Below are 19,528 nucleotides of genomic sequence, written 5' to 3'. Positions count from 1 at the left end.
TGGCTTGGTGCTGCGATGAGTTGTTAGTAGTAGTAGTAGTTCATATATTTGATCGATTCGTTTTTGTTTTTTCTGTTGTTATACTACATAAACTCAGCCTTTTCCCCTGCTCCCTCCTACTCCAAGCTCAGCTTTTCCCCCTGCTCCCACCAACTCCATGTAAATTTTGTCAGTTTTAGGTTTATTTCCCTTTTCTCTTGTCAACACATTTTATTGTTTTGCTTAGTCGATTAGTTCTTACCCGATAATAGTTGGCTTCATAAACCCTGCTATCTGTCAATTCGCGTGTAGCTATTTCTCATAACGTAAAAAATAATTTCTATCTGCTTTCAAGGTAGTTTTTTCTTTTCTTTAATGGTATTGGCTTGGGAGATCCAATAAACTTCTTATTTAGTAACATTGAACAGCAGTAAAAATATTGCCCAAAAGATGAGATATAAAGGACAACATTATGCATAAAGCTTTTGTTGAAGGCCAAACTTTATTATTATTATTTTTTTTTTGATAAAAACATGTCCAAAACAAGTTCTTATTTTTTTTATAGAAAAAATCTTTTTACATATATTCTGTTTAGCGGCCAAACTCCAAAGAGAATTTCCGTTTGCTTCTTTTTCTTTTCTTTTTTCTTTAACTTCTGTATTTGTGTCACTGTTATTAATATTTTGACTATTGTAGTAATTATGTACCTATTTGCTAAAAATGACTATATTTAATTACTGTAATATATTACACGATTGTAATTGATACAAGTCAAAACTATAAAGAAGTTTGACATAATTTATTATAGTTTAAAAAAGAAAACTATGCAGGCAATAACTGGATAATTACAGTTACTATAAGTAACTATATATTATAATATTATAATTGACACTATTGTAATAATTAAAATTCTTAGTAACGCTCAATTTTCTTCTTACAGTTTGTAACATTTATTTGGATGTGGTTAATTCCAATTGTTCTTAGCATCAGAAGCCAATTTTGGAGATTCGTGTTTTGTTGGTTACTATTCTCATGCGTTACGTTGCTAGTTGTAAGAAAGGCATTAGAAAAGCCTTTGCATGGAGCGACCCCCAGGTAAGATATTTCCTCAAGTTTGTATAACTGAAAGGGGAGGGCATTACAGGGTAGGAGAAGACGATATATTAATAAGTGTACTGTTATAAGGGCTTATAGAGATATTAATAGGGTATAGAGTATATACCCATTATTAACACCTTTGTAAACACGAAACTGAAGCTTTTTACTTTATTATGTGTCTTTTCTGGAAATTTGTCCCAAACTTGAAATAAATCCAGAAGAGGAGGGAAAGCGATATTTTATATCTTTATTTATATATATATATATATATATATATATATATATATATATATATATATATATATATATATATATATATATATATATATATATATATATATATATATATATATATATATATAGGGGAAAGAGCTATTTTATAAGGAAAAGGGTTTTTGGTAGAATCAAGTTATTGGATTGAAAAAGAACTTTAAAAATAATTTCCTAAAGGATTTTGGTCTGCTTTCATTAGCTGAGAATATTTTCTCAGCCAGGAAATGTTTACAGGAACAAATAAAACATTTCTTCTAACGTAGACAAAGCTATTTTAGGCATTAAAATTCTTTTTCTTAAATTAAAATTCTTTCAAATTCTTTAAAATTCTTTTTTCATTAAAATTATGTTTATCAACCTTCTTACCAAGGGGTGCCCACAAGTTCCCCAAAACAACCAAAAACTCAAACCAAAGTTCAACCGCAACGTTATGGCAACTGTTTTTTGTATCCAAAAAGGTGTATTGGTGATGGAGCTCATGTAGCCGAGAACAATAATTACTATATATTCTTGTGTTGAAGCTTCGCCTGCCGAAGGAGATAGAAGAAGAAGAAGATTCAAACAGAAGAAGGGAATGCTCTCTTCTGGAATTGCTCTGATACCCGACTTGACTTCAATCTTTTCCGTTAAAGAAGTACCTGGGGGATGGTGTTTCCAAACTGATGGGTAGCTAAAAGAAAACGTCTCAACTTACTAAAAAATTCATTCAGGACCAATTTAAAACGCAACTTTCGAGTCAAGCTAATTATCTCAGTTTGAATTATGCACTAACAAAAACCTGTTCACTAATGAGCAAAAATTTAAAATGTCTTTTTCTTGGTAACCTTTCTGTTGATATAATCTGGCTTGAATTTTTCCTTTTTCATGGATTATAGATGGCATTAGTCTATTAAATCTGTGGGTAATGTCCCAAAACTAACAATATGTACTGAAATCGTTTTTAATGGTGCTTTTATGCTGATAAATATTAAGTGAAATCAAGGAGCCAAAATTCATCTGCTCGAAAAGCGATACGGTACTCCTTGAATGTATTCTCAATCGCTCTGATTTAAGCAGAATCCTTAGGTGATGCAACTAGGAGTGTCATGTATGAAGGGGGGGGGGGGCTTAGTACCAAATAACTTCCATCTTTTCCATGGAAGAGGGGCAGCGTTCCCAAACTGACGAGTAGCTAGAAATCAAACCTCTCAACTCACTTCAAAGCATTCATGGCAACGTGTAATGAACAGGGTATTAACAAATATGACTAGTGCCTGAACCGTCAAGGTGATTTCGTATTTTGTTATAGAATTACCTATTTCATTCTCCCGTCTTTCTTTTATAGCCATTCGGAGGTTGAAAAATACCTTCTATTTCCAATTTAATTTGCCCGTTTTCGTTGTTTAATTTTTCAAGGATTGGTTCATATTTTGTTTATTTTTATTTTAATTTATTTTCACGCAGTTGGTGTTTTTGAATTTTATCACCTATAGACGATAAATGATACTATTTTTTACTTCAGGTAATATTTATTTTTCTTATATGCTATATTTGTTGCAGAAAAGGCTTCAAGGCCGTGGTGACAACCAAAATAATAGCAATTATTAAAACTAAATCAACATTAACAAATCTTGTAGAAAAACTTAGCCTATAATATCCTATAATCTTCAGGGGGATCCTTACTTACGCTGAGAAATCTTACTATCTTCATAGCTATGAGTAACATTCTCTCTCAATTACGTTTAACAGCCTCTCCACCATATTTCAAACATATATTCTTTTTTAATTCAGTTTATTTTATCTATAGAAAGAGGGCTATTAAAGAAAAAGAATAGTTTCAGATGCAGATTTTTATTGCCACTGATTCAATTTAGGAGTTGGTTGTGGCCTAAATTCTTTCAGAGTGCCAGTAGCTTCATCATTTAAGAAGTTTTTTTCTTAAGTTCCCACTTTCTTAAAGTTTTCTTAAGCTTTTTTTCGTGACGCTATATAACCTGAAAACGACTGTAAAAAGCCTACTGACTGCTTCATATAGACATGTATATGAAGTGGTGAAAAAAAATCTCAATTTAAGCTTTTGTGACAGGGGGAGGGGGAAGATTAAGGTTCTTGTTAATTGTTTTTTAAGTGTGTTATCGGATACTGTATTGTATGGCCTTATCTAGATTTAATTCATTTATAATTCTTATTATTATCGAGATAATTCCAGAGGAATTGCCAAAGGCTAGTTTTAGACTGATTGTATATAAAACAATAACTCTACGAAAAATTGGGTTCGAACCCATTTTCTTGGCCAATAATGAAAGCAAGATTAAGAGGGTCACGTTAGGCTAGGCCATGTTTTGTGGATGAATGATGAAGATCGCCAAAGATTGCGCTTTTTGCCTATTCGTCTAGAGCCAGAAGAAAAGGATATTGTTCCAAATTGTGGTTGTAAGAGAGGCCTGGATTCACCAATAGGCCGACTGGACCCAGGCCTAGGGGCGTACAGTGCCAATGCCAGGGGGTGTAATAAATTCTCACGTAGAGATTTTTTTTCTTAACAAAAACTGGACTGATGTGGTTTATCGTCGAAGTGGCAGGTGCACTTCACCGCCGCGCTGCCTATTCACAAAAAGCAATTTTAAAACAACACAGAAAAACTGTGGCCAGTTATAAACTTTGAAATTTCTCCCAAGAATGGCAGCTGAGAGTTCAGCATCACCCCTCTCTATCATTACTTTTGGCTCATCTGTTGCGTTCTGTTTAGTGCTTCCGCTATCCATGAATTTTCGGGGTTTCCCAGAAAACATCGCAAACTCGGGGCGGCAAAAACTCTTGGGTTTAGAAGTGTCAAAGCTTTAAATCCGGCTCTGGATATAGGAAGGATTTGAAAGAAATTGGAACTTCATGCCAAAGGGAATGTTGGAGCACTGAATAAGTTGGGTTGAGGAGGTGCGTGCGGAGCCTTGTTAGCTTCAGGTGGCATGGTTCTGCAATGAATTTGGTAGTAGTAATAGTAATTTACGTTTGTTTCATTTACATTTTTTCAATTTTCAGGATGGTGTACAAATGGTTTTACATTATTCACTTACTAAGCTGTGGTCTGGGTATTTTCGGATACGCCGTTATAATTGCAGCTTTTTGTGGATTGAATTTGGTTTTTGGAGTTCTCCCTCAAGTGTGGCTGGATTTCGGATTTTTACTTATATTTTATGGCTCATACTTTGGAGTGCTAGGAAGAGATCTAGCCGAGATGTGTGCTGATAAAATGGCATCAAATATAGGGGTAGGTATTACAGTTATTGTTGGGGTTTTTAACTGTCTATGGGTGTACATGAGTTATTACTCAGTGAACAGATGATTTCAAATGCTCCAACCTCGGATCCCACCTTGCAGTGTCGGTTCTGATTCTGACTCTGAGCCGAATTGAATATGCTAAACTATCAATATAATTGGTGTACGCCTATTGGGTGGCTGGGGACTGTGATAGCTTCTGTCGATTAAAGGTCAGTTTTTGTTTATTGCTTTTTTCATTATCAACTTAGAGAGAAAACTACTACTACTACTAACAACTCACCACAGCATCAAGCCGCCTAAGGCCAACATAGCTACGTACGCTCCTCCTCCATCCCAATCTATTCAAAGCCTCTCTCTACACCCTCCCAGGAAGTTCCCATTTCCTTTAAATCTTTCTTTATGACATCCTCCCACCCCACGAGGACGACCTGCTTTCCGTTTAGCTCTAGACGGTTGGCCGAAAAGGACAATCTTCGGCAATCTGTTATCCTTCATCCGCAGAACGTGCCCTAGCCATCTCAACCTTTCTTTCATTATAGCCCTATAAAGCGGGATTGAATTGCATTTTTTGTACAGTCTACTGTTTGAAATACGGTCAGTCAGCCGGGTACCCAGAACAATCCGTAGGCAATTTCTCTGGAAAATATTTAGCAAATCTTCATCCGCTTTTCGGAGTGTCCATGCTTTAGAGCCATATTTGACCACTGTCATCACTATATTATTATTATGTAAATAATTATTATTATTTAATTTATAGTTGATTTTCTGAATTTCTGTATTAAAAACAACAATTTTTATTTTTTGATTAAAAATATCTTTACCCGAGATTTTGATTTCCTCTTGTTTGGCTGCAGTTTAAATTTAGCACGTCTGTTTATGTTTTAATGCTTGTATTCTGAAAAGCGTTTAAAAGCACTATCAATCCCTTTTCAAAGTAATTGGACACAGAAGACGGAAGTCGTCCGTCTCATTAAAGAAGCAAAATTACAGCGAGTTAGAAATGGTGGTGGGGGGTGGAGGGAGGGGGGAATTGCAGAGAAGGAGAGAAAAAGGAAAGAATCAAAGATTGAAGAAAAGAGAAAGAGAATGGGGAATGGGAGAATGGGAAAATGCGAAATAACTAAGTGATAACAATACAATGGAAGAATGTTCTGAACTACCTAATAAGTGTGATCTTACTAAAATAAAACTTGTATGTTCAAATAATTAGTTAGTCTTAAGTTTTTACAAAAATGGTCGGTTTTGCATTGCAGTTTCAACGACAAGATATTCCTGAATTCTCTTTTGCATTACGAAAGTCCACGCATACATGAAAGGGTGATTAAACTTTAATTAATTAACCATTAATGTTGCGAGCAAAGAACCATTAATGTTATTAGAAATTGGCTTATCTTAAGTTAGAAACTTGGCAATTGTCCAAGTATAGAGTGTAAATGCGAAAAAAAATTTGAAAATCTAGACCCCAATTTTGTTTTATTTTCAAGACAAAATTACGAAACCGTTTTTTGATAAAGACCGATTCAGAATGAAATTTTACTAATATTGGCTAAAAAAAATTGTATGAAAAATTTTGATTGGCTCAAATTAGCGCTAGGTAAATATTGGTAATAGTAAAATCTCATTGCGGTTGGACCTCAATCTAGCATATTTCGTTATTCTGAAGCCGCCTCCAGAAAAATGTCGATTTTCTTATTCTGACTAATCGTCCTGTCACTCAGTGGTGTAATTTTGCCAAATCCTGGTGGGTGGGGGGGGGGAGCAATTTTCCCAAATCAACTGAAAATGACAGTGAAAACTGAAAAATGATCCGTATATTAATTACCATAAAGGCAAACATACAGTAAAGAAAACTGACCTGTTGCCCTGCATGCTTGAATTTTGCAGACTGATCTTAATGTTAACAAGATTTCTTGCAGAAACTAAATTTCAGCCTGGAGGGGGGGGGGCAAACTGAGGCCTGGAGAAGACAGATTCTGGCCGTTTTTATGAAACATAGCGCTATCTTTTTTTTCATAGAATTGTCTGTAGTCAATTGACTTTTCATGAATTTTGTGTTAACGCCACTGCAATTACTTTAGCGTCCTCTACAACAAATGTTATACAGAGTGCTCTGTTTCAGGGATGATTCAAAACTGAAGAAAAGCTATTAAAAAATGATAAACATATTAGAAAAATTATAAGAACACTAAAATAAGGGAAGATAAAGGTTAGCTACATGTAAAATGTGTTAACTATGATAATTCTGCATATTATGAAGTAAGAAGTGTTTTCCTAACATGTTTCCTTCTATCCAGTAAGATCTCTAGGTTTTTACCTATCTTTTTATACATTTTTTTCAGTAAAAGCGTGGGTACTGTAAAAACAGAAGTTATCCTGTTTTAGGGTACTAGGAAAAGATTTAGCTGAGAAGTGTGCTCCTACTCGCGATACATCGCGATGACAGTAGCGATAAATCGCTACTATCGCGTCTAAAGATGGTATCTGACATTTTAACACTTTTGGAATAATGGCCAAACTTTTTTGCTAAGCCGTTCTCAAAGGGAGGATCAACAGGACAATGTATGTTTAGTTACGATTTGATTCTCCTGATCTATATCGGCCTGCTATTCCTCCCTTTGAGAAAGGCTTAGCAAACCAATGTTGGCAATTATCTTGACAAGTTTGAAAAGTCTGATACAACCTTTAGGCGTGACACCGATGAACACCGTACACCGTGACACCGTAAAATATAGAGATAAACAAGAAAAATAAGCGTTTAGCCTTCCCAGGGATTGCTGCTTATCTAAGCTTTCAATTTTCCAAATATCGATTATTTTTTCATAGAATGGTGTCGATATACTCTTTCCGGCTAGGAAGAGATGGGTCTTTCCGAAGTTGCATCTGTTTATAGACAGAGTATAGAGAAAATAGCCAAAAGCGGGCATAAAACAAAAATGGCAAAAGAAAAGGGGCAAAGGGCAAAAGGAAAAGAAAGACAGTTGTTTGTTGTTAGTTAATAATGATTTATGATTTTTGGAACAAATTATAATTGATTTGATAATAATATTTCTTTGAACGTCGGTTACATATTCATAAAAAGCTTTTTAAATTTTGTTTCTGTGGCTTTTATTTTTTCTGTTAGGAGCAGATGGCTGTTTCTATTGCCTCATCTTCTTAAGGAGAAAGCAGTAAAAAAAAATGGTAGCAAAGAAAACAGTACATGACAAGATTCAGTCCATTCTATTTATAAAAATTCATGATGAATAATGTTCCAGACTACCCAACGGGACTTGATTTGTCAGGCAAACACCATTCAAAAAACTAAGATAAAATATCTTAATTCAAAAAATTAAGATTAAAATAATATTGATGCACAATGTTGGAGACAACAGGGGAATCCACCTTTGCATAAGAGAACCACAATGCACTTAAATCCAGGCAAAGAATAATTTCGTAAAAAACTCTTTGAAGAAAATGGCTCTTTAATCCTTGGGGCTTTTTTCTTCTAAGTTGAGTTAATCTCTAAAATGAGGGTTCTGGTATCGAAGTGAAAGTCTTGAAGATTTAATTAGGGGGAGGAATACATCTTAGAAAAGACAAGGTGGACAGGAGAAACAGGAATCTCAATTATACCTAATTCTTAGAAATAATTTGCTGAAGATTGAAAATCGCGATACCTCCAGAAGGGGCAAGAAAGGTGATCTAAAGGAAAGAAATAAATCACTCATGTAAAATGAGAAACATCGCTCAATTCTTCCTCCATCCGCACCCACCCCCAATCTCACCAGGCATCAGAACAGACTACAACCCGTCAAGTGCCGAACGAACAGATTTGCAAATTCCTTCGTACCATATTTTGTTAGTGTATTAAATAAGTGATGTTTTTTCTTAAATAGCATAATTTAGCGTTCAGTTTTGTTTGCTACGAAAGCTATTTGATTAAACGAATACGAAATAAGCAGGAAGTTGCATCAGGCAGTCTTGCTTATCAAAAGAGACCTTAAGTTTTCATAGTTTAGAGATAGTAAATCAGCGAGTGATCTACTCAATTGGGTTTTAATCTTTTTTCATGTCTTTTCAGTATTATGTTCCTGATGGTATTCCTAGTCGTAGTTTAGAAGAGAATATGTGTGCAGTTTGTGGCAATAGACTCCTTGTGCTCAACAATGATGATGCGGTCCTTGAAAAAACTTTTAGACTCCCTTGTAATCATGTGTAAGTATTTTTTTGAACCCAATCCCCCTTTGTGCTTTCTAGTGGAAGGGCAATGAAACGGAGAACAGCGCTGCCGGTCTGGACTTTAGAGTCTAGTCCCGGATCCTTTACCTTTATGAAGTGAACACTTTAAAGGGCTTTGCTTTGAGAAGGGGTTTTTGATGTTCTAAAAAGAATGGGCTGTTGTCCAAATTTCCGGTTCTATGGATTGTAAAGGGTTCTCCTCTATGGCTGCCCATGCTGAAGAAGATATATTTGTAGAATGGATACTTCTGGGCCCGGTTACCTGGAATATCACGCCTTTATGATTATCTTAGTCTTACTTGAAAACTTAAAATTGCTTGGAAAATTTAAACTACTTGGGAGTAGGGAATCCGGGGTTCGACCCCAACTGTGGTAGAGCTGATGCAAGGATCTTCGTAGTCAAAAAGCATTGTTAATCCATAAACGAAAAGTAAAATACCTTTTTTGGGGTTTAAAGTGAAATAAATTACTTTAATTCCTCTGGTGGCAGAGTGGGTACATCTCTACTTGGGAATACGAGGCTCGGGGTTTAATCCCAGCTACCTCAGGGCCTATGCAAGGACCAGCTCTGAGCAGGACCAGGCGTTTTCTCCCTCACCAGGCGTCTAAAATTCAGATGTTTCGTAGGAATTTGTGTAACCGTAAGCACACCAGAGTCACGGCATACCGTGATTATGATGAATCGCTTTATGATTCACTCCTTTGAATGAATGAATGATTTTGTTATCCATCAAACCAGCCTCAGATGGAATACACAAGAACAAAAAAAACACACTTCTAGTATTTAAACCATTATAAAGAGAAGATAAAATACTTCAAATAGCTATAAAACCTAACTCAAAATAAGTTGCATTAGTGCTTCAGAACGCTAGACCAGGGATGGGTCCTAACAGAAGCGTTACTACTACTACTAACAGCTCATTGCAACACCAATCCGTCTGATGCCAGCACAACTACGCACGCTCCACCTCCATATCTATTCAAAGCCTCCCTCTTCCCACCCTCCCAAGAAGCTTCAATTTCCCTTAAATCCTTCCTTTTGACCTCCTCTCACCCAATTTGGGGACGACTTGATTTTCGTTTAGCCCTAGATGATTTTCGAAATGGACGATTTTTGGCAATCTGTCATCCCTCGTCCTCATAACGTGTTCTAGCCATCTACCTGGTAATTTTACTAAGGATCCCTTCTTCCGGGCTATTAATCCAAACATCTAGACGTTTGGTTTTCGAGATAGGAACTTGTAATATTTGTAATGTATTGAACGCGTTTTTCAGCTGCGGAAAAATCTCCAAATAGGACTATTATAGAGAATGTGGAAGAGCCAGATCATTATATGGAAATGTAAAAAGGAAACAACATAATATTTCGGGCCCCCCTCCAGGAACCTTCTTCAACAGCGAGGCTCAAATCAAAAATACATAAAACTCGTAAAAAGAAGAAAAACTATAATACTGACCCACTAACTCACATGCCATAAACTTGACACTGACCTGCCCATTGGTAGGTCAAGATAATATGGTCCTTGACGTGTATAGTAGCTTCACTTCAAAGGACTTAAGACAAAGTCTTAAGGACTTAAGTCACTAAGCTTCGCCCAAATGGACGGAGATGTTACAATCTGGTTTACCACTGAACAAAAGAATCTCAGGTTTCGGCTCATTGAATCAGAGATGATCTTCGACTGCTTCTTTTGCTTCACAGAAAAATTTTCATCTAAACCCCTCCCCCCTTATGAAAGAAAATGTCTAGGTGCGTGCTTTGGGTAGAGTCCTGAGACAGTTTTGATGATATTTTCGCTATGTCTTGTGATCATAGGCGTAGGTGCTATTATTCGAACCAAAAACGCCTTAAAACTACCGTATGGCTACTAAATATGTTGTTCTCAATAAGTTTTTGCCGGAAAACGAACGTGTTTGCTTTTTCATTTTTTTCGTTGTTGCGTTTTAATCGTTTCTGCGTTTTGACCCAGATTGCTTCCGTTTTGGCGTAAGTTCGTGAGTCATGGTGGCTCACCTGATTTTGTGAAATATTTCAGCTGAAATGTTAAAAAAAAAATACTTCTGCGTTAAAATTCAAAATATACATAATAACCTAAATATAAAGGTGCTATTATTTTATTTTTTCCTGGGTGAAGGAAATTCTTCGTGTCGGTCAGCCAGGCGGCATGGGTAGATGATGAAAAGCGGCTAATTATTGCCATAGCTATCAGTTTTTAATTTCATCAGAATCTTACAAACCGGTATTTCTAAAGCATTCGTTTCTATTGATTTTAATAATTTGAAGAGATTTGGAACTCCCACTATTTGAAATCTTGAGATACCCTTCTTCTCTTGACATCTTGCTGAATTTAAGAGCATGACAATAATTTGTTTCTATACATAATTTAATTGGCATATCTGAATTGGTTTCGAAGTGTAGGGCCAAAACTCAAAATATTTTTATTTAGTGGTGTTGAAGGGGAGGGGTTATTTACTTTTATTTACGTATTTTTGATTCAGTAGGAATTTATCGATCGTTCAAACAAAGGCCCATATAATTCCGACCATTTACACAACGCTTTTTATTGCATCGAATGCATCAGTTTTTGACCATTTCTTTTGCCAGAAACCAAAACAGATTATGATAGTTATCGAAATACCAAGTTTTTCTGTAAAATTTAGGATACTGCTCGGGTACAAGATTCGTGTGGGCTGAGCTTCAGTCCTCTTGCATCCAGTGGGTCACACCCTGCAAATTTTGAAGAAAATCTACAGGAAAAAGAAACGTTTGAAATCTATAAAAATTTTCGGAAACCCAATTTTTTTGTCTGTGTTTTATGTTGTAATACTTATCCAATGTTGAGGGTCAAATGCTCTTGAGGGTCAGGGCTGTTTCCAGGATTTTTGTTTGGAGGGCAGGGTATTTTTGTTGCTATTTCTTTGGGGGGGGGGGTACAAAAATACAAAACATGTCAAAAATCTGTTTATATTAATTTTTGTTTACTTTTTTACAAGTCAGACAAAATTTTGGGGGAGGAAAGAGGTCAAAATCGGTAACCTCTCCCCTCCCTGTCTAGGTACGGCCTTGGTCAGAGCCCTCGGAGTGTGTATTTTCAATGCAGAACTGGAGCAAAATTATTCTTATAAGTTGTTCCAAAATGCTGATTCATAGACTGACAATGATTGCACAGTAGGAGTATATTGCTTAGTTAAACAAACTAGATTTTCTTCGATGACTAACTCTGTTTGCTATTGTTTAAACTTTTTACAATGTATACTTGATGAGAGTTTAAAATTTACGAGATTTCAACAGTGATGTAGAGAGCGCCATTGTCTGTATTCAGTTGAGAGGGAAGGGGTCGCCCTTTATTGGTTGTCCATATACCGCCATCTTGGTAAATAAAAAATGGGGCTAATCGTCGAGTACCTGGACTGGTACTAGCTTTTAAATTTCATTTTTCTTTTAGTTTCCTGATTTTTTATGATGATCTGAACCTGATCTACACATATGAAATTTATATGATAAGTAATTATATTATATAATAAATTATATATAGAATATATAACTATAATTATGTATAATGTATATATATATATATATACATATATGAAGTAATTAATAAATATAATAAAATAATTTACTTGTATTTACAGGTTTCATGAGTTTTGTATCCGTGGCTGGTGCATTGTTGGAAAGAAGGAAACCTGTCCTTACTGTAAGGAGAAAGTTGACCTCAGAGGAATTGTTACCAATCCGTATCCTTTTGAATCTTTTTTCCTTCCTTTTTCCTTCTTGATAACGTAATCTGCAAAAGCTAGATTACTGAACGGGTTATCACTCTGAAAGGGTAGAAAAATGGGTTTCTCTTTTTGGAATAAAATCGATGAAAATCCATCCTAACCATGGAAAACAGGTAACATCTCTATTATGGAATTTAATATAAAAGTCAGCGTCGAGTGTTTTTTAGTCTTACCCTAAAGTTAGGCTCTAGGTTTTAAGTCATAAGGAGTTAATCAACCTTATTCTGGTACCCCACCTAGGAACGATCCAAGTAAGATGGATTATTAAGTGGCTATCATAAATTTCAAGCGACATCACACCTTTATAGAAAACCCAATTTTTAAGGGAAAAAGGTTTTCCCTATTAGACAATTTTTCCTATTTTTTCATTTTTCCTGGTGACAGGACTAAATTTACCTTCTTGTAAGCCCTAGGACAAAAATCAAAATTTTTTAAATCATAACATATTTACGGCAAAAACTCGCCCTCACAAGCCCAGATAGGCCAAATTTATGTTTCGGAGTTAAACAACAAAAAAAGGACAGAAAGATCAAAAACAGTTTAAAAGAGCAACACGTTTAAAACGTGCTAAAGGATGCCTTAGATAGACATAATGAATAATTTTCTTTCATTGATCTTTGTGTAAAACCGTCAAAATATTGGATTTTGTTTACAATGGTCTTACTACCATTTCTAAAACACAGTGGGAGGTTTCGGACATGTTAGAGAGGTGTCCTGAATAAAAGGGTATGCTTTTGTTATGTACTGTTTAAAGACAATCTTACCACCAAGATGCTAAATTTTGCAAGGAAGAGTTTTCTAGTAAATTGAAGGATAATGCGCTGGGAATGTTCATTATGTGTATACTTAGACACAAAGAGGATGGGGGGATGATCTTCTGACCATATTAATCACTGTCGTAATTAACAAGGAGACGGGTGCGATTTCTGTCCAAAATCCTTTTTTACGAATCTTCATGAAAATTAGTCTGTGCCAGTGACTAGTTTAGTTTCATTTGATGTCTCGTTTCACTTACCTTGGTAGTATTATTAGTAAAGAGGGTGGGAGCAGTAAAGATGTTAAAAATAGAATAGCCAAGGCTCAGGGTGTTCTTTCACAGTTAAAAAAAGTTTGGAAGAATAGGAAGATAAGTCTGCAAACGAATATTAGAATATTAGAAGCTACAGTGATGACAGTGGTCAAATATGGCTCTGAAGCATGAACGCTCCGAAAAGCGGATGAAGATTTGCTAGATGTTTTCCAGAGTAATTTCTTAAGGATTGTTCTGGGCACCCGGCTGACTGACCGTATTTCAAACAATAGGCTATACGAAAAATGTGGTTCAATACCGCTTTCTAGGTCTATAATGAAAGAAAGGTTGAGGTGGTTAGGGCATGTTGTGCGGATGAAGGATGACAGATGGCCGAAGATTGTTCGTTTCGGCCAACCATCTAGGGCTAAACGGAAAGCAGGTCGTCCTCGTCTGGGGTGGGAGGACGTCATAAAGAAAGATTTAAAAGAAATGGGAACTGAGTGGGCGGGCGTAAAAAGGGAGGCCTTGAATGGATTGGGTGGAAAAGAAGCGTGCGTAGCTGTGTTGGCCTCAGGTGGCTTGGTGCTGCGATGAGTTGTTAGTAGTAGTAGTAGATGTCTCGTTTACTTGTGTTATAATTTGAATTCATTTCAAACAAACAAACGTTCAATGGGATGAGTCCACTTATTAGACAGTGAAAACAGCTGCAAAAGTCTGAATATGTCGATCACATATACAACAATCGTCATCAGCAGAAATGCTAAAGCCTTAAAATTAAAACTAACACATTAATGCAGAACAAAATAATTATTTCCGGTTCATAAATTGTGAACTGGTTCACAAAAAGTGAACTTAAGTTAGGTATTTTTTTTAAGACCACGCTGCCTTTATGACGGTCAAATGAGGATAAGTCCATTTATTAGACAGAGAAAACAGATAAAGTCTGTTGAACGTTATTTGTCGTCGTAGATACGCAGTATTGTCATAGAAAAAATACTTAGTTTAAGGTATTACGTCGAAAATTGAATTCCCTTATAATAATACTTCTCTTATAATCAGCTCAGTTAAAATCAGAATTTATAATCATATAAATCAGTGCTTACTTCTTCGCACGTCTGAAATGTTTTCAAGGACGAATTTCTGTGCTTCTAAGAATCCTTTCCTGATTCTCTCTCCTGTGGCCATATTTTTAGTGGTGTTTTAGTCTTCTCAAAGGGTAGGAAATACTTGGTAATAATTAGGCCACAAGATATTTCAATTTGTTTAGCTCAAAGAGGGGGTTCTTCTGGTAAACTTTGTCTCTAACTCTATCACTCAAAGAATGTTTGAATTCTAGGGATTCAAATCCAACTCCAACACAAATCCAAATCCAAATGGAGTGACATATCCAACTCAAGTATTTTGCAGTAGGCATAAAGACATGGCTAATTGTAGAAAAAAGCCGAGACAGATAGTCCGAGTAATTGAGAGGCAAAATGTTTAAATGGAACGGGTAAATGGTGGGGGAATGTATGACTCTCTTATTGGACAAATACTTGTATCTTAGTTTTTCATGTGTGTTAGTGAAATTGATGGTCTATTAACGGATGGACCAGACTGAGATATAAAAAAAATAAAAAATAAAATTATTGGCAATGAACAATAGGAAATAGACCAAGTTTTCATTATTTTTTTCAGTATGTATTTCTATAGCCTGATCTTGGTGTTAAAAATTTGTAAATCAGCAGTTACGTTCCTGCGAGCCTAATTGAAACTTGCTAGTAATAATTAAGAGGATGAGAAAACGCCATATAATTATTTAAATGACAATTATTTTGTTCATTCACACTATACAAATTTTTATATTACTAGCATACTGTTTACACTATACACCATTATGCAGACAATTAGCATAATTATTTAAGTGATGGTTATTAATTAAATGGTAAAATTTATAATTCTTGTAAAAACAAAAAAAAAATGCTAGTAGTAATTGAGAGAGTTGCAAAAATGCCAAATAACTATTTAGGTGACTATTATTTTATTTATTTACACTATTTTAGTTTTATATTACTGCTACAATTTACACTGTTATACTGACAATTATTATAATTACTTAAGTAACAATGACAAGTATCTCAAAATAGAAGAATTATTTGACAACGTTTACAATCCTGATTAAAAAAAAAATGCTAATAGCGATTAAGAAAGTGGGAAAACGCCCTATCTACTGACTCTATCTTACGTTTATTATTTTTTTCTATGTAAATTTCACGTCTATTTTCTTTAACATGATGGTATAGATGGGAGAAGCCCCACGTTCTGTATGGTCAGCTGCTAGACTGGATCAGATGGTTAGTAGCATGGCAGCCAGTGATTTTACTACTTGTCCAGGGTGTTAATTGGGCACTTGGCCTTGAATGATCTCAGTCTCTTTTTATCACTAGCCAAAATTTCTCATTTCGTTTCTTACAAGAAATTTGGAGTCGTGTTCTTAAAAATTATTTAAATTCTATGTTTTGTTTAGAGTGAAAATGTTTACCTATTATACAGAATTTGGTCTTTATTAAAACTTTTTTAAACTCTAATGATGGTTATTTTCTTAGTAGATACCAATTTCTTAGAGCTCAGTGGATATTTGTGATTTTTTTTTTAGTTTAGCTATTAGAGGATAGAGGATTAGCAATTTGGGTAACATACCTAGCGACAGAGGATAGTGTATTGGTTAAAGGTCTTGTAGCCGTACACTGTTCATCACGAGTATGCACAGTTTCTTCCCACGGACCTTTTGTGGCTAGGGACATCCCTCTGATCTTCTGGCCAATGCAAGTCTATTTGTTTCTCTCTCCATCTCTTGACGTCTCTGTTTCCGCATGAAGAAAATCGAATCAAGGCATAGTCTCTCGCTAATCAGCCCGGTGGATCGTGGTAGAAAGGAAAAGCGGACGAGGATTGCTAAAAATAGCCTTATTTGGTGTCAAAGTCTTTTTGGTTGGACCGATAATGTGTTTTCTTCTTTTGTTTTAAGAGATATACAAGTGCGGATGGTAAGCTGGCTTTTTTGTAGAAAAGACAGTATATCCTTTGCAAATATTTAATTTTGTTAAAAATGGACATTGAAAGAAGAAAACTCGTATGGCCGAGCATTCAAGCAGTATATTCATTGAGATTGGGTGAGCTTAAGCCTCTATAAAAAATATTTCCAAAACTCCACTAGTCAAACATTTTCTTTTATTGAGTCAAATTCTCAAACTTAAATAAGTCAGTACAAATAAAAAGCTCAGTGCTAATCTAGAAAAGATTACTAGTTCGAAACTGGCGTCAACTACGGCCGTATTTGTTCAATACTGCCGTTATTGGCCTGAAAAATGCTACATCTGTCCGACCTTTAAATTTTGTTTACTTAATTTCATGCATCAGCTTACTACCTTCTTCAACTTAATATTGATGTCCATTACCTGCTATTGAGCTTGTCTGATTTAAAGGGCTTATCTCGTGACGCTGTTGAACAACAACCTGCTCGGGTGGTCTTCAATTGTTCGAAAATCCCTGTATTTTCACGATCGACAAGGGTCAAGGCCGTATCCAGGGAGGGGCTAGGGGGTTTGACCCCCCCCCCCAAAAAAAAAAAATTTCCGACTCGTAAAAACGTAACAAAAATGAATATAAACAACTTTTTGACATTAAAGTTTTTTTTGTAACCCTGCCCCCACCGAAAAATTCTTGGATACGGCCCTGGCTGTGGTTAACTATTGCTGGTTTAATTACTGCTACTACTGTCACTATCGAAAACTCACAGCAGTACCAAGCCGTCTGGGCACAACACAGCTGCGCATGCTCCTCTTCCGCCTCAGTCAAATCGTAGCTTTACTCTTTGCCTCCTTTCATGAAGTTCTAATTTCGCTTAAATCTATTCTTGCAACCTCTTCCTATCCTATTCGATCATATCCTATACCTGGTTTTTGTTTAACCCCAGATGGATAGCCAATAATCACAATCTTTGTCAATCTCTCATCCTTCATCAGTCAAACAGGGCTCTGCAGCTTAAGCTTTCTATCATTATTGTCACAGAAAATGGCGTCGAACCATATTTGTACAGATTATTGTTTGATATATATAGTCAGTCAAACGACAACCTAAAATTATCCTTGGCTAATTCCTCCGCAAAAAACTGTCCTGTGCCTTTCAAAATGCCCACGTTCAAGAGCCATACTTGTTCATTGCTATTAGTGCGGCTTTCAACATTCTAATTTTGGCTTGCAAATTTTTCTGGTACGAAAATACACCCTGATTATTGGGTATTCTACCTTTTGCGTCTTCACTGCAGCTATATTATTCCGTATATGAAAGGGACTGTCCCCTCCTCAACGCCTCGCTCTTTACGCTAAAGTTTGACTTTCTCACAACTCTTATTTTTTTTAAACAATAAACAACTTTAGCGTAAAGAGCGAGGCGTTGAGGAGGGGACAGCATATTTTTCTGGTACGAAAATACACCCTGCTTATTGGGTATTCTAACTTTTGCGTCTTCACTGCAGCCATATTATTGGTTGATTATCAGTCAGATTTTATGATTGTCGATCAAGAACCACTGTTGGGTTAAGTACTATAAAAAGGTATACAAGTGGAAGTATTGGACCAAAAAGGTGTTGGTACTAAGTATTCCAAATACGTTTTATTGAATTGCTTAGCACTTAAGTACGTAGTAATAAGAAGTACTTAAGTATGTATTTAAAGTTCTATTGGAAAGATGTATTTAAGTATTTCTTTAATTATTAAGAAATACACGTACTTAAGTACCTGCTCAACTTTGTCAACAACCCATTGGCGGTAGCTGGTTAAACTGAAATTTGACAAAAATCTTCAACCAGTTGCTATGGAAGCCCTCCCTTGAAACTAGATTTTGTTTTAAACAAGTGGGCTATTTAGTAGGACTTATCAACACATTGGGCTATTTATTTACACAAGTGGGCTATTTATTAGAACCCCTGTCATATTTAGAGTTCTTCTAAAGAAGCTTAATGTTGTTCTTCTGTCTGATGAGTCCTGCTAAAATTTAAAAAGTGGCGAAATTTGATTTGGAAGAATATCTTTAAATTGGAACTTGGCATTTCAGGTCTCAAAGAAAAAAACTGTAAAATCTGATACGGCTAGTATAATACATGTCGGAGCATCTCTTTTTAGCCCTAATGCTACTGATCAGAACCCTGCATTTTTCAGGAAAAGGGAACATCCACCCGTTTGGACAGGTGCGAAATCCTAAAAAAAAGTATGAGCCCTTACCCCCTCCCCCTTGCGCACAGGTGTAATATTTTTAAAGGTAACATACAAAATTGTATAGCAAGCCCTTGTCATTGCTTGAATGTGGATCGCAAAGGTTTTTTTTTGTGCAAAGAAATTAGCTCCCAAGGTCAACGACGTCGCTTCCTCGGGGCCATAGGAGAGCCTCTCTGGGGGAATATGTATCCTAAAAATGTATTGATATATCTTAGAAAACCATAAAATTTTCCCCTATCATGCGTATTTTTCTAACTGATTTAGAAAGCCACCTTATTTTAGTGAGAAAGGTCTTATTTTGTTCGTTCTTTTTTCATAAATTTCCAGGTTTTTCCTTCTTTTTGTTATTGTGTGGCTAGTAACGAGTCTTACAAATGTACAAATGAAGTAAAGAACTTGGATTAAACGATCCAGCCCAGCTCTAAGAATTTGCTCAACTAGGTGTGGGTAATTTTTTCCAAAGTGTTCTATTAAAAAATTAATGCCATTTTAGAACCACTTGAAGTTTTTTTTTGCTAGGAACACAGTTTATTATGCCAAGAGGGGGATAAGTTCCGCAGTCGGGCTGCATCTCATAAAAGGCTCCTAACCTGGCCCTCTACCTGTGGCAGATCTTAGATTTGTCCGGAATGGGCTGCCTACAATTTTGATGACA

At 35.8% G+C, this 19,528-nt stretch overlaps 1 protein-coding gene across 1 annotated transcript in view; it reads left to right on the top strand.

Moving 5' to 3' along the window:
• The window catches only part of LOC148940473 (E3 ubiquitin ligase Rnf121-like), a 29,573-nt gene extending 13,394 nt beyond the window's left edge, over window positions 1–16,179 (top strand). The window contains exons 4-8 of the mRNA XM_089105614.1: window positions 920–1,074; window positions 4,369–4,597; window positions 8,669–8,802; window positions 12,460–12,561; window positions 15,901–16,179. Of these exons, the coding sequence (XP_088961740.1) occupies window positions 920–1,074; window positions 4,369–4,597; window positions 8,669–8,802; window positions 12,460–12,561; window positions 15,901–16,021 (741 nt within the window). The 3' untranslated portion in view covers window positions 16,022–16,179. The remainder of the gene's footprint in view (window positions 1–919; window positions 1,075–4,368; window positions 4,598–8,668; window positions 8,803–12,459; window positions 12,562–15,900) is intronic.
• The last annotated feature ends 3,349 nt before the right edge of the window (window positions 16,180–19,528 follow it).

Source organism: Artemia sp. Qi Xiang Cuo, chromosome 19 (genome assembly GCF_049724085.1).
Source record: "Artemia sp. Qi Xiang Cuo chromosome 19, ASM4972408v1, whole genome shotgun sequence".
In the NCBI taxonomy this organism is placed as follows: Eukaryota; Metazoa; Arthropoda; class Branchiopoda; order Anostraca; family Artemiidae; genus Artemia; species Artemia sp. Qi Xiang Cuo.
This window is presented reverse-complemented; position numbering and strand designations above follow the sequence as displayed.